Source organism: Saccostrea echinata, unplaced genomic scaffold (genome assembly GCF_033153115.1).
Source record: "Saccostrea echinata isolate AGI-Se365-2 ecotype Australia unplaced genomic scaffold, CSIRO_AGI_Sech_v1 ptg000009l, whole genome shotgun sequence".
In the NCBI taxonomy this organism is placed as follows: domain Eukaryota; kingdom Metazoa; phylum Mollusca; class Bivalvia; order Ostreida; family Ostreidae; genus Saccostrea; species Saccostrea echinata.
This window is the reverse complement of record NW_026889758.1, coordinates 36,072,761-36,086,272: the sequence shown is the minus strand read 5'-3', so window position 1 is coordinate 36,086,272 and position 13,512 is coordinate 36,072,761. Positions and strand designations below refer to the sequence as shown.

At 33.3% G+C, this 13,512-nt stretch overlaps 1 protein-coding gene across 2 annotated transcripts in view; it reads right to left on the bottom strand.

Moving 5' to 3' along the window:
* Positions 1 to 246: 246 nt before the first annotated feature.
* The window catches only part of LOC133182302 (DNA polymerase subunit gamma-1-like), a 48,041-nt gene continuing 34,775 nt past the window's right edge, over positions 247 to 13,512 (bottom strand). Inside the window, exons 21-25 of one of the 2 annotated variants that reach the window (XM_061317086.1) lie at positions 13,019 to 13,051; positions 12,031 to 12,145; positions 11,521 to 11,772; positions 11,248 to 11,365; positions 247 to 592 (exon numbers count right to left, since the gene is read on the bottom strand). In XM_061317086.1, the coding sequence (XP_061173070.1) occupies positions 495 to 592; positions 11,248 to 11,365; positions 11,521 to 11,772; positions 12,031 to 12,145; positions 13,019 to 13,051 (616 nt within the window). In that variant the 3' untranslated portion in view covers positions 247 to 494. Of the gene's footprint in view, positions 593 to 10,937; positions 10,983 to 11,247; positions 11,366 to 11,520; positions 11,773 to 12,030; positions 12,146 to 13,018; positions 13,052 to 13,512 lie in introns of those variants that run through there. The other variant, XM_061317087.1, reaches the window with a different exon arrangement.

Below are 13,512 nucleotides of genomic sequence, written 5' to 3'. Positions count from 1 at the left end.
TTTTGTATAAACTTATTAAATTGATATTATTTACAGCAACGTTTTAATTCAATATGTTTTGGAAAAATCCTGATATCTAAAATCTTCGAATTTCGATGACACCCGAATTTTCTTGCCAACGAGGACACACGCACCACTTATCATACTTAAAAAATATATCTGAAGAAATATTGAAAAATATTTTGCGATTGTAATTTTTGCGGATTTGTCCTATCCGCAAAATTCCGCAAAAATTGGACAACCGCAGAAAATACCCGTTATACGGTATATCCAAACCATTGAAACCGGTGTATATGGATTTCAATGCTAAAACCAAGCACCATTTAAAACAACGTATGTAAACATTTCCTTTAAAAACAAAGACATTTTACCTGTAAAAATACAAATAAAGAAAGATAATTACAATATTATTATGATTTCAAATCTGTTCTATAACCTTGCAAATGCTAGCTTGCACCTGTATAAATTACACAAAAGGTTGTTTCTTCGTCTTTTCACAGTGCAAGTTCCGTCCTTATATTGCTAGAATCCGCTACAGAATGTAGTAATCCTTTCGTGATTTCCAGGGTCCTGTAGATATCCAGACCTTCGCCTAAAAGATGTAAATTAAATGAAGAAATCATAGAAAAGTACAGAATACAAAGAACTTTTAATTTTTTCTTTCTTATACATAATCAACAAATTAGCAACAAATGCTATGTATTTGAACTAGTTATGCTGATGTTAAGTTTTTCAATTTAACGTCTAAATTTATAAAGAATAAATGTGTTCCCCCAAACACATTTTTGAAAACACGCATTCACGTGCACAGGTATCTGACTGCCTTGTACTCATATACGGCTGTATGTATATCTACGTTGTTCTTCAAAAAATGTACTTTGGTAAAAAAAAAAGTGAAGGTATTTCCTAATTCACTGAAGGTTGTAGTGAAGGGGGCACCATAAGGGTCACAGGAGCCATTTGGGGAATATTTGTAACGGTTCCCGTTACAATTAGTACTAGTTTTTGATCGATTTAGTTGAACCAGTCCGATGATGTTTTACTATGTTCTTTCAGGAGCACTGGAAAGCGACGTCGTATTTTCACATTGCATCGGGTTTTCAAATATTTTGATGAATATACTGAAAATTTTTTCTGAACAAATCCATAATAATTATTTTAAATAATAAAATATAGACAATTTCATTTATACGCCTTGTTTCAGAAGGGGAAAAGCATTTTGACTATTTGTTTTGCTGAAAAGCAATATGCGAAACACATTTTCCTCTTTATCATAACACCTGCCAACAAAGAAGACAAACATACCTTTACACTTGAAATGATAAGGAAACAGACAAAAGCTGGATCCATGTATATACATGTACATATTTATATAGCAATGTGCACTGCGTTTGGATAAAGATTTTCATCCTGCGAGGTATTCATAAGCGCTCTCCTCCAAGAAATCTAAATCATATTTGTATTGTTCGTTGATGAGAGTTTTAAGTAAGTATAGAACACGTTACCAAGAGTAACTGAATGTTCCGAGGCTTGCTTTTTATTCACTTTATTAACAAAAGAAGTTTTGATGGAAGAGCCACTGCTCAAGAATCTACACATGTGGCTTACTTAGCGGCGTTAAATTATTGATGAACAACCGTTGTTTTCATAAAGAAATAAAGGAGGTAATATTCAGCGAATGTAAATATACAATATAAACGTACTTAATACTACTTTATATAATTATTTATACAGACATAAATAATAAAATGTTTCTATTTTTTTGTTACAATGGGAAATAACGTTGCAGCTATTGCAGAAAAATTACTTAATCCGAATGTATTTTTTTTTTCTGCAACAGCTGCAACATACTATCAACAACAACAACAAAACAAAACATCTTATTGTTTAAATATGTTTATTTAAAAACAATTTAATTATCAAATTTTAACTTTGAGAAAAATTCCTCTATAAAACTGGGCAACCTTGAAATGTTTTTTTTTTGTTACATAAGTTGCACTGAAAGTTTATAACTAGATAAGATTCAATTAAGATTTTCACTTTCTAATGTAATGCATGTATGTTTAACATTTTAAAAGATGGTTTGCTGCATATGCACAAATCGCGCGGTAGCAATGATCGCAATCACGTGACCGTTTTTAATAAATATCTAATCTTGTAAACTTTACTTAAGTACATTGTCATTTGTCAACCGTACAAGCTTACATACTGCTGTGGTCATGTAATGATTCAGTTAATCATTTTCTAAAAGAAAGACGCAAACCGCTACATTTCTTAAAAATATGAAATTAGCAATGATACAATAGTGTCCAAAATATGTTTATTTAAATTTATTGCTTAAAAATTCAATGTAAAATAAAGCCATTTAAAATAAATCGCAGTCTGCATTTATTACATGTATTATTCATAAATGTATTTTTGTTTTTGTTTTTTTAAAAGAGTTTTTTGTTACAGAATCTCTTAAACATGATAGAATATTTAGTAGCTAGAACACATTATTTTGGAAAGAGTTTTTACGAAATACAAACGCAAGGGACCAAAATAATAAGTATTACAGGTAGTATATGAGGTCTGCAAATATAAAATCGTGTTCTCTCCATGCACATTTTTCTTTTTACCCCCCCTTCCTTTAAAACAAAATTATAAACTTCAAATTTCAAGTGATATCTTATACATGAACCACTAAAAGGGGGGAATACAAAATATACAAGTTTATGCAAGACTTCATCAAATCGAAAAATTTGATGGTTACTTGTTTCCATAGAAATGAATCTATACAGAGATGTACAAATTGTTTATTAGAGGAAGTATATGATACAACAGTATTCCTGTGTGCACAATCACGAAAGAAAGCCTAATGATATCTTCTTCCAGCAGAAATAAAAACAGCAATATAACAGAATCTTCTGAGAATTAAAGCTCAGCTTTCACGATTAAACTTTAAACTTATTGCTGAACTTTCCCTAATACAGAAAACCCAAAACTTAAGCAAATTTTCCTTTTGTTAATTTTAATTTCAGAGTTAAAAATGAAAGGTATAAAATATACATGGATAATTTATTCTTTAAGATTTTATTGCTTATCCACATGCTGATTTCCATGCACTGACGTACAACATACAGAACCCATTTTAGCAGACTTCTAAATAGAACAATTTCTAATGTACGTCACCGTGTCATATAGGATTTGCATTCAGCATTGATTTTAAAAAGGTCGCACATGGCAGGTGGTTGCTTAATACCGGTTAGCATTTTCGACTTTTCTGAGGTACACTGAAAGAAATATGTACTTATTGGAGACGTTTACTAGACGCAAATTAAGTGAGACAAAGAAATATTTCTTTAAAAATTAGGGTTAAAGCGACTAAATCAAGGAACGTACATCAAATACTAGTATGCATTAAATTAAAAATAATAACCATAAAACCGCATGGAATGGAAGTAATATTACAGCCGCTGATCGCGTTAGACAGCTCGTCGCTACGACAGCTTTGACTGAATAATTATTTGACCTGCCCTAATTTGAAAATTCAAAGGTTAAATTGCAATTAATTTTGACTCTATCCGACGTTACAATTAATTTACAATTTATCTGAAAGTGACATGTTCCGTGATTTTCTATCTTTCCGAAGATGTGATGAGAGTAAAAAATTCATGTAGTTAAAACTTAAAAACAAAGCAAAATGCAAATTAAATAAATGTTAAGTGAAGGTCACAGGAAAGTGCAAGTCAAAGGTTTTTGATGCAGTTGAATAGCTCTCACTAATACATATCAGATTATTAAGTTTAATAAAAATATCTTGAATGGTTTATTTAAAACTAAGCTACACACTAATTTCAGAAAGGTGAGCTCAAGGTCAAATGAAAAGTAAAGGTAAAAAAATGTTGATGCAGTTGAATAGCTTACTTCAGTATATATCAGCATAAGGAGTTTGATAACACTATCCGGAATGGTTTATTTAAAACTGAGCTAAGCACTACGTAAAGAAGTGAGCTCAAGGTCAAAGGGAAAATCAAGGTCAAAAAATGTTGATGCAGTTGATAGCTTTCATCAGTATGTATCAGCATATGAAGTTTGATAAAAATATCTTGAATTGTTTATTTAAACTGAGCTAAACACTAATTTTAAGAAAAGTGAGGTCAAGGTCAAAGGAAAGGTCAACATAAAAAATGTTGATGCATTTGAAAAGCACAATCAGTATCTATTAGGGATGGCAATTTGCAACCGGTTAACCGATTACTCGGTCGAAACGATGGTAATCGGTTAGAAAATCTGTAATCGGTTAGTCGGAAAAAAGGAAAATATATGTAAATTTGAACGGAATTTTCTTACAAATCATTTTTAAAAATGAAACTTCTACATACACGTTTGATAATTTAGCGTTTTCACAAATCTATGTAAGCTGATTTGGAGGTAATTATTGTTCTCTTCATTGAGATCGCGGGTAATTGGTCAGTTTGTGAAGTGTTGTTTACTGTACAAACAACATGTTACCCCGACTGTCCTGTAATTCTTTAATGATGTTAAATAAATCACCGTTGAGCACTGTGAATCATTATGTCTATCTTTTGCAGTTATCTATCAAATTATATATTAAGTGAAAGTTCAGACTTAGTTTTGATTATGGCGACAATGCAGAATGTGTGACATCTGCTCTAAAAAATTATCAACGTCTGATTTCTCAGGCATGTTTCATGGTTTTCGTAATTTTTTCCTATCTATTGCTATTGAAATGAAATACATGTATATGTACATGTAGTCTCCTGATCAAGATAAACAGATTGTTTCTAACATCTTACCATGAGTAGAGCTATACTTGAAAAAAAAATGTCAAGAAAATGTGTATTTTGATACGATTAACCGGTTAATCGGTCGGAACGTCTTGCGGTTAACCGATTAGCAAATCTGTAATCGATTGCCATCCCTAGTATCTATCTAGAATGGTTTCTTTAAAACTGAGCTAAACAATAATTTAAGAAGTGAGGTCATGGTCAAAAGAAAGGTCAAGGTCAAAATGTTGATGCAGTTGAATAGCTTACATCAGTATGTATCAGCATATGAAATTTGATTACACTATCTTGAATGATTTCTTTAAAACTGAGCTAAACACTAATTTAGGAAAAGTGAGATCAAGGTCAAAGGAAAGTCAAGGTCAAAAAATGTTGATGCAGTTGAAAAGCTAACATCAGTATCTATCAGCATATAAAGTTTGATTACACCATCTTGAATGTTTCTTTAAAAACTGGGCTAAACAATAATTTAAGAAAAGTGAGGTCATGGTCAAAGGAAAAGTCATGGTCAAAAATGGTGATGCAGTTAAATAGTGTACATTAGTACGTATCAGCATATGAAATTTGATTACACTATCTTCAATGATTTCTTTAAAACTGAGCTAAATAATAATTTAAGAAAAGTGAGGTCATGGTCAACGGAAAGGTCAAGGTAAAAAAAATGTTGATGCACTTGAGTAGCTCTCATCAATATCTATCAGCACATGAAGTTTGATAAAAATATCTTTATTAGTTTATTTGAAACTGAGCTTTGAACTGAGCTAAATGCAAAATTCAAAGGAAGGACGGAAGACGGACATGACAAACTCTATATGTCCTGGCCATATTGATGGCAGGGCATAAAAAAGGCCAACAACTGAATAATGAGGAATTTTTAAGTCTAAGGACCATATATAACAAAACAAAAACAGAAGTCTCTGACGAGACTGGGCTCTACTGGTTTGTTCTTACATGTATATTAGAGAGAGAAAAGCAGCAAAACTTGAGGACAGGGGTGTGCAATTACAAAAATTAGTTACTAGCCCGTCAGGCTAGTGGCAGTAACAAAGTTACTAGCCCAAAGTTGCCAGTCACTAGCCCATTAACTACCGAAAACAATACATGTATAAATGGTTTGCGCTTCGTTATTGTCAGGTACTTTCCCTATTTTTATCAACTATAATTATCACTGAAATGACTGGCGATAGCAACACACAATACATATAGGCTTGTTTGTTTGTTGTTTAACGTCCCTCTTGAGAATTTTTCACTCATATGGAGACGCCACCACTTGTCAGTGGAAAGCTACAAATTTTGACCTATACTCGGCACTCAGGGTCATTGAGCAGTGAGGGGACTTTTTCGTGCCAGCACCTACTGAGACACGGGACCTCTGTTTATACGGTCTCATCCGAAGAACCGGTCTCCACGTCCCACAGTGGGATTCGAACCCGTGACATAAGGATCAACTCCTTACTCCGAATACATATAGGTTAAAAGGAATTATTAAAGATTACGATTTTACAACAAAGTTAATTCGTACATCAATTCAGTCAACGTAAATATACGTATACTCGTTTTAGATTTACTAGCTGTCAGGCTAATGCAGTATAGATTTATGATAGCCTGACCTCTAAAATTGGTAGCCCCGGGCATCAGGCAATGGTAATTGCACACCCCTGGAGGAGAAGTGTTTTATAAAAATTTCCAAAAACTAGAAATATGTCCATAGGACATGAATGCCCTGTCGAGGGTATATCAGAAATGCAACATTTTAACACAAATTGAGAAAAGTGAGGTCAAGGACAAAGGAAAGGTCAAGGTGAAAAAATATTAATGCAGTTGAATATCTAACATTAGTATGTATCAGCATATGAAGTTTGCCACAAATATAAGAAAAGTGAGGTCAAGGTCAAATGAAAGGTCAAGGTCAAAAATTGTTTAGGCAGTTGAAAAAGTTACATCAGTATGTATTAGCATATGAAGTTTGATAAAAATATTATGAATGGTTTCTTTAAAACTGGGCTAAACACTAATTTAAGAAAAGTGAGTTCAAGGTCAAAGGAAAAGTCAAGGTCAAAAAATGTTGATGCAGTTGAAAAGCTCTCATCAGTATGTATCAGCATATAAAGTTTGACACTAATTTAAGAAAAGTGAGGTCAAGGTCAAAGGAAAGGTCAAGGTCAAAAAATGTTGATGCAGTTGAATAGCTCTCATCAGTATGTATCAGCATATGTAGTTTGATAACGCTATCTTGAATGGTTTCATTAAAACTGAGCTAAACACTAATTTAAGAAAAGTGAGGTCAAGGTCAAAAATATTGATGCAGTTGAATAATTTACATCAGTATGTATCAACATATGAAGTTTGATTACACTATCTTGAATGGTATCTTAAAACTGAGCTAAACACTATTTTAAGAAAAGTGAGGTCAAGGTCAAAAGAAAGGTCAAGGTCAAAAAATGTTGATGCAGTTGAATAGCTTACATCAGTATGTATCAACATATGAAGTCTGATTACACTATCTTGAATGGTATCTTTAAAACTGAGCTAAACACTAATTTAAGAAAAGTGAGGTCAAGGTCAAAGGAAAGGTCAAGGTAAAAAAATGTTGATGCAGTTGCATAGCTCTCATCAATATCTATCAGCATATGAAGTTTGATAAAAATATCTTGGATAGTTTCTTTGAAACTGAGCTTTGAACAGAGCTTAACGCAAAGTGTGACGGAAGGACAGAAGGACTGAAGGACGGAAGACGGACATGACAAACACTATATGCCCCGGCCATATTCATGGCGGGGCATAAAAATTTCTGTTTTTAGTAACCTTTTCAATGAAATCAAAAACCAATAAATAGAATAAATTATCTTAGTATAGTCTACTTGTGTACCAAGTCCAGTGCTCCAAGTCACACCTACTATCAGGTCGCTAAATGGCAACCCAAATTTTTGGGGCAGGGCTCGACATTAACACTAGTCCACTTGTCCGGTACCAGTGAAAAAAAAATACGGACAAGTGAATATTGATGGGCACTTGTCCGATTGGACAAGTGCATTTTTATGTAAAGAAGTCTCTAAACATTTAATAAAGAACAACTGTTGAAAGTTTACCAGTACTTTAAGACGGAAACAGTACATAATAAAGTGCCCCGCCACAGCATGATACGCCCGTCAAATATTGTTCAATTATCACGAACAGTTTAGAGTGCAAGAAAATCAAGTCAACCTTGATACAAGGATTTCCAAGATTTTTCCATTTCTTATAATTTTTGTTAATACATTTCCTGTGGTGTAGGCATTATAATTATAACAAATATTAAATTATAGATCCTCAACTGGTAGTGTTAGAGCTTGACAAATGTCCATCTGCAGCCCCCGCCACAGCATGATACGCCCGTCAAATATTGTTCAATTATCACGAACAGTTTAGAGTGCAAGAAAATCAAGTCAACCTTGATACAAGGATTTCCAAGATTTTTGTTTATACATTTCCTGTGGTGTAGGCATTATAATTATAACAAATATTAAATTATAGATCCTCAACTGGTAGTGTTAGAGCTTGACAAATGCCCATCTGCAGCCCCCCCCCCCCCCCCCCCCCCCCACACACACACACAGTGACACACACACACACATCTTTCATATTTGTGAGACATGATGCTCTGAAATTTGCTAGTTGATATTTTAAAAAAATTAAATAAAAATATCATATTAAACAATATCAATTTAGTCTTAACAACTTAATCTATACCAAATTAATTTTAAAATAAAAGACTGGCCATCAAATGACATATGCTATAAACTGACCAGCAGTTCTTCTGTCTAATTCCCAAAGGATACAGATAAGAACTGCTTAATCAGAGATGCTCTAACAGAAATGATTGAGACAGCTAGCCTTCCTACACTGAACTCATTAATTAATCTTTAACTGGATGCATGTCCACTCATTACTCCCAAGGGATGAATGGATCTGCACTATCTGCTTTGTAGTGCAATTAAAATGCATATTTATGTCATTCTGAAATTAAATTTGAAAACAAAGATTTTTTTTTTCAATTTGTTACAAAGATTTATAAAAAGAAAAAAAATTGTAATCTTGATGCAACATTTTTAATAAGGTTTCTGCTTAACTCTTAGATTTGTAGGGACTATCTACCATAATTAAAACTTTTTCTTTTTTAAATACTTGTTGTTTTTTTTTTTAGATTCAATGTCAGACTGGTTTTAAGCTGCAATTCATATGGACAATGGGCATGCTAATTCCAATTCCAATATCATAACCCCCCCCCCCCCCCCCACTAAAATTAGTTTTAATTAATTAGTTTATTATAAGATATCAAATTAGTTTATTACACAATATCAAATTAGTTTTAATTACTTTTCACCAATTCATTTCACAAAAACTATTTAATCCAACATGGCTGATTCTTCTGCCCTGAATTCCCAAGAGATATAGATAACACCTGCTTGATCAGAGATGCTCTACCAGTTAGCTCCTCACACTAAACTCATTCATTTCTCTCTAATTTGACATGCAATTTTCTGTTATCAAAATTCTTCTTGACCAGTGCCTGATAATTACATCCATGGGAGAGGTGGATTTTCTCTTGTAACATTATATTTGTTATAGATAGCTGTAAAGTATATAATGAAAAAAATAAGTATTTCTTGATTTTAACATTTTTTTAGTAAGGATACTGCAACACTTTTACATTTTTTGGGATTGTGTAATTTAATAGTAAAAAGACAGATTTTTTTTTAAATTTCACTTAAATTAAAGGTCACAGTGACCTTGAAATAGGTCGCGACACACCTTCTACCTAAGATGCATAAACTGGCCAAGTTTGACGATTCTAAGTCTAATAGTTTTCTAGTTATGAGCCGGACAGGATTTTTCCATAGCATCTTAATTAAAGGTCAGAACAACCTACTTTTAGTGCGCGAACACCTTCTACCCAAGAAGTATCAGCTGACAAAGTTTGATAATCCTAGGCCTAATAGTATTAAAGTTATGAGCCGGACACGAGAACAGCTAACAGACGGACGGACGGACGGACATGAACGCCATAACATAATACATCCCGTCTAAAGACGAGCGTATAAAAACCGAACTTCGATCCCGATATAGATTGCAATGTAATTGAGTACACTCAATCGGGATCGAAGTTCACTAATTGCATACTACTGCAAAGGCATGGAACTGACGAAGTTTGGATTCTGTTTTATGTTGACAGCATTTATGTTGTCAGGACAGAAAGTCTAGATAAAATTTTGTTTTATGTGTTTGTTGTACAATGTATTTATATATAACATCTTGCACATATAATGGACTTTATTTTTAGTTTTTCAGTTAACAGTATTAGATCTTTATTGAAAATTTTTCGGACAAGTGAAGTTGAAGTTCGGACAAGTAAATGTCTTGGTCACTTGTCCGAATGGACAAGTAGGAAAAAAGTTAATGTCAAGCCCTGTGGGGGTTGCCATTTCAGAATTTCTGGTCGCCATCAACAGATATGTCACTCACCATGGTGAAAACATTTTTTGTATAACACATTTAGTATCTTATAAAAGCAAAGAACAAACACTCATATAGGAGGAGTAGCGTTTTGAAAGAATTTCACAGAAATTTCTATTTTTAGAATCCATGGCAACACCATTCATTAAAATCAAAAATGGTTACACAGAATTAGTGTAGTCTACTCATGTACCAAGTTATATTGAAAATGAACCAAAACTGTAGGAGAATTAGCATTTTGAAAAATTGTTGAACATTGTGGATTTAATATGATGACACTTTCCTTATCTTAAAATGAATAAGAACACCATATCTCAAATTCTTGTGAACAGATTCTTACAATTTTTTTTTGGGGGGGGGGGGGGGATCAAAGTGCCCTGAGGAAATTTTGAATTAGACTGGATTAATTACAGATTCTGAAATTATCCCCTCCCCCATCTCTCTCTCCCTTCATAATTTTAAATGTCCATAAATTATACATGATTAGTTTTCAACAAAATGTTTTAAGTAAAATGTCCTGGAGTAAGAAAAAACTGATAAGATCTTGATATGAAACCAGTTTAAATTCCTACCAAAAATATGATTAAAGTTCCTTGGATGTGGCTACATTTCATGCAATAAAACAAAGAAAGATAACTCAAATATGCATACCTACCGGTACATTTTAATCCGTTAGATGATGTATGTGCAATATCTACCCTATAGAAGAAATTGCATCAGGATCTGTTCTGGAAACTACTTACATAATGATCTAAAAAGTCTGGTTGGCAAATATGCACTCTCTGAATGCCCTCTTATATGCATCAATACCACAACAGATACACAACATTTGTTCCTTTCTTTTAAACACGGTTGTTTCATTGAGCAAACAATGTACACCACTTACTGTTGGACCAAGAAAAATTTATTGATCAGAGGTGGATTGCTTTAGTGGACAGCAGTAAAGCAGTAAATGTAGACTTACCCATGGGGATATTGTAGGCTCTCTCCATACCACTAGGGTTGGAGGGAGTTCGACACTCCAGGTTCACTTCCTTCCTTAAGCACTGATCTATATCTACTTTGCTAAAGAAGGCCACTGACTGTAAAAAAAAGGGATCCATAGGATAAAACTGCATCATCATATATTGTGTAATCATTCTTAATGGCTCGTTACATTTCCAACTCTTGCAGAAGATAAATGGAATGTTTTATGGTTCCTGATTGGGGTTCTAACTTACAGTATTTTAATTTTTACCTGAGGTAAATTGTTCATTCCTAGAGCATGAGCAAACATACACCTGGTGAGGAGGTTTGTGATGTGTAAAGCTAGAACTGCCCTGTACCGGTCCTTACTGGCCACCAGGTACCGAACCTCATCATGGATACTGATGCTAAACCGGGCATCAATATCGTACTGATTACAGAGCCAGTTCATACACACCAACATCAGGTGCAGGTAATCCACAGCTGAACTCTGTACCACCCAGTTAATACGACTTGTCATGAACTGAAATTAGTCAATAATGATACTGTTAGGTACAGTCAAACCTTGTTATCTCAAAGGCACCAAGAAAAAACTTCAAGGTATTCGAGGATTCGAGATAAAATACTTAAAGAATAAGCAGTAGGGACTTCGAAATCACTTTGACATATCCAAAGTGTTCGAGATATCAGTGTTCGAGATACCGAAGTTCATTTGTATGTAACTAATTTGTATGACACCATTCATTAATTTTTCATATTACATAGAACCTGGCTTACTTACCTCATCTCCTATAACCTCTGGTTCTAACACTTTACTGATGGAGGCACTCAGTACTGGCGTCTTTGGAGAGGGGGACCTGGCTATCGATTCCAACATGTTGAACATCACACTTTCCCTATCAGAAAATGTACGAGTTTGTTATTTTAATCTTTACTAAGCTTAATAGTGAGGTTTTGCCTTTACATTATCATAATTTTGTAAATACCTGAATATCATATTATAGGATTATACACATAAATACATAAGCCTCATATTTTGCTCCAAACTGGGGAATGTAATTAGCTATCATTTGTCAGTTTTTTAAGATTTTTTTGTTGAAAATGTGTATTTCTACATGATAGAAGAAATGGCATGACAATAGCTGCATTGTAGGATCTTAAAAGAATGAATTAATTTTCGTTTTTAAAAAGAAGCATAAGTTGAGGGCATGTAAGTAAAAAAATAAAATGAGGCATTTAGCACTCTACTTTTTGGCATTCTTATATATATTTAAAGACAACAGATTATATCACATTTCATATCTTATATGTCCATGTACTGAATGGAAAGTAAACTGAACTATATTTCAGAAATAATCCAGATATTAATATGGGTTGGTCAAATAATCCAATTTCATTCATGCTAGTAGATCTGATCAAATACCAACTTATGTGTACAGTCAAACCTTGTTATCTCAAACTCCATGGGACTGATAAAAAACTTCGACATATCCGAGGATTTGAGATATCAGGGGTAAAATACTTAAAGAATAAGTGGCTGGGACTTCCAAATCATTTTGATATATCCATGGTATTCGAGATATCAGTGTTCGAGATACCGAAGTTCAACTGTATATACCCATAAAAGTTTATTAAATTGATACCTTGTAAATTATATTTACATTTTTGACTGATTTACAACACAAATATTTGAATCAATTTTCAGAATTTTTTTTACTTATAAAAACACTCTCATTATAAACAATATGAAATAATTGATCTCTACTTACGTCCCTCCTTCCCACTGCCTCAGATCACGTTTCCTGAAATTTTAGAAATATAAATACATGCACATGTATACCCAAAACCTGAAAGAACTGAAAACATAGATGAAAACCATGTGCATATCATGTACTATGAAATCACAAATTTTCGTTGTTTTCCAGGTATGAAGAGATCGATCCACAATTTCGTGTCCACCACAAAATATAATTTGATACATAACTATGCAACAATTCTTCAGCCACAAAATCAAATCCCCATAAATCCATATTTTTCCCTCAAACCTTGAAAATTTGACCCTATAAAATATTTTAAAATATTAAGTTTCAGAATATTCATCTTGTGCACTTAATGCATTGTTGCCACCTTACTTGGTTTTTTCAGGTAAAACTTTGATTCCCTATTGTGGCCTCACCCTTATCCCAGAGGCCATGATTTGAACAATTTAGAATCTACACTACCTCAGCGAGCTTCCATATAAGATAAAACTTTTCTGGTCCAG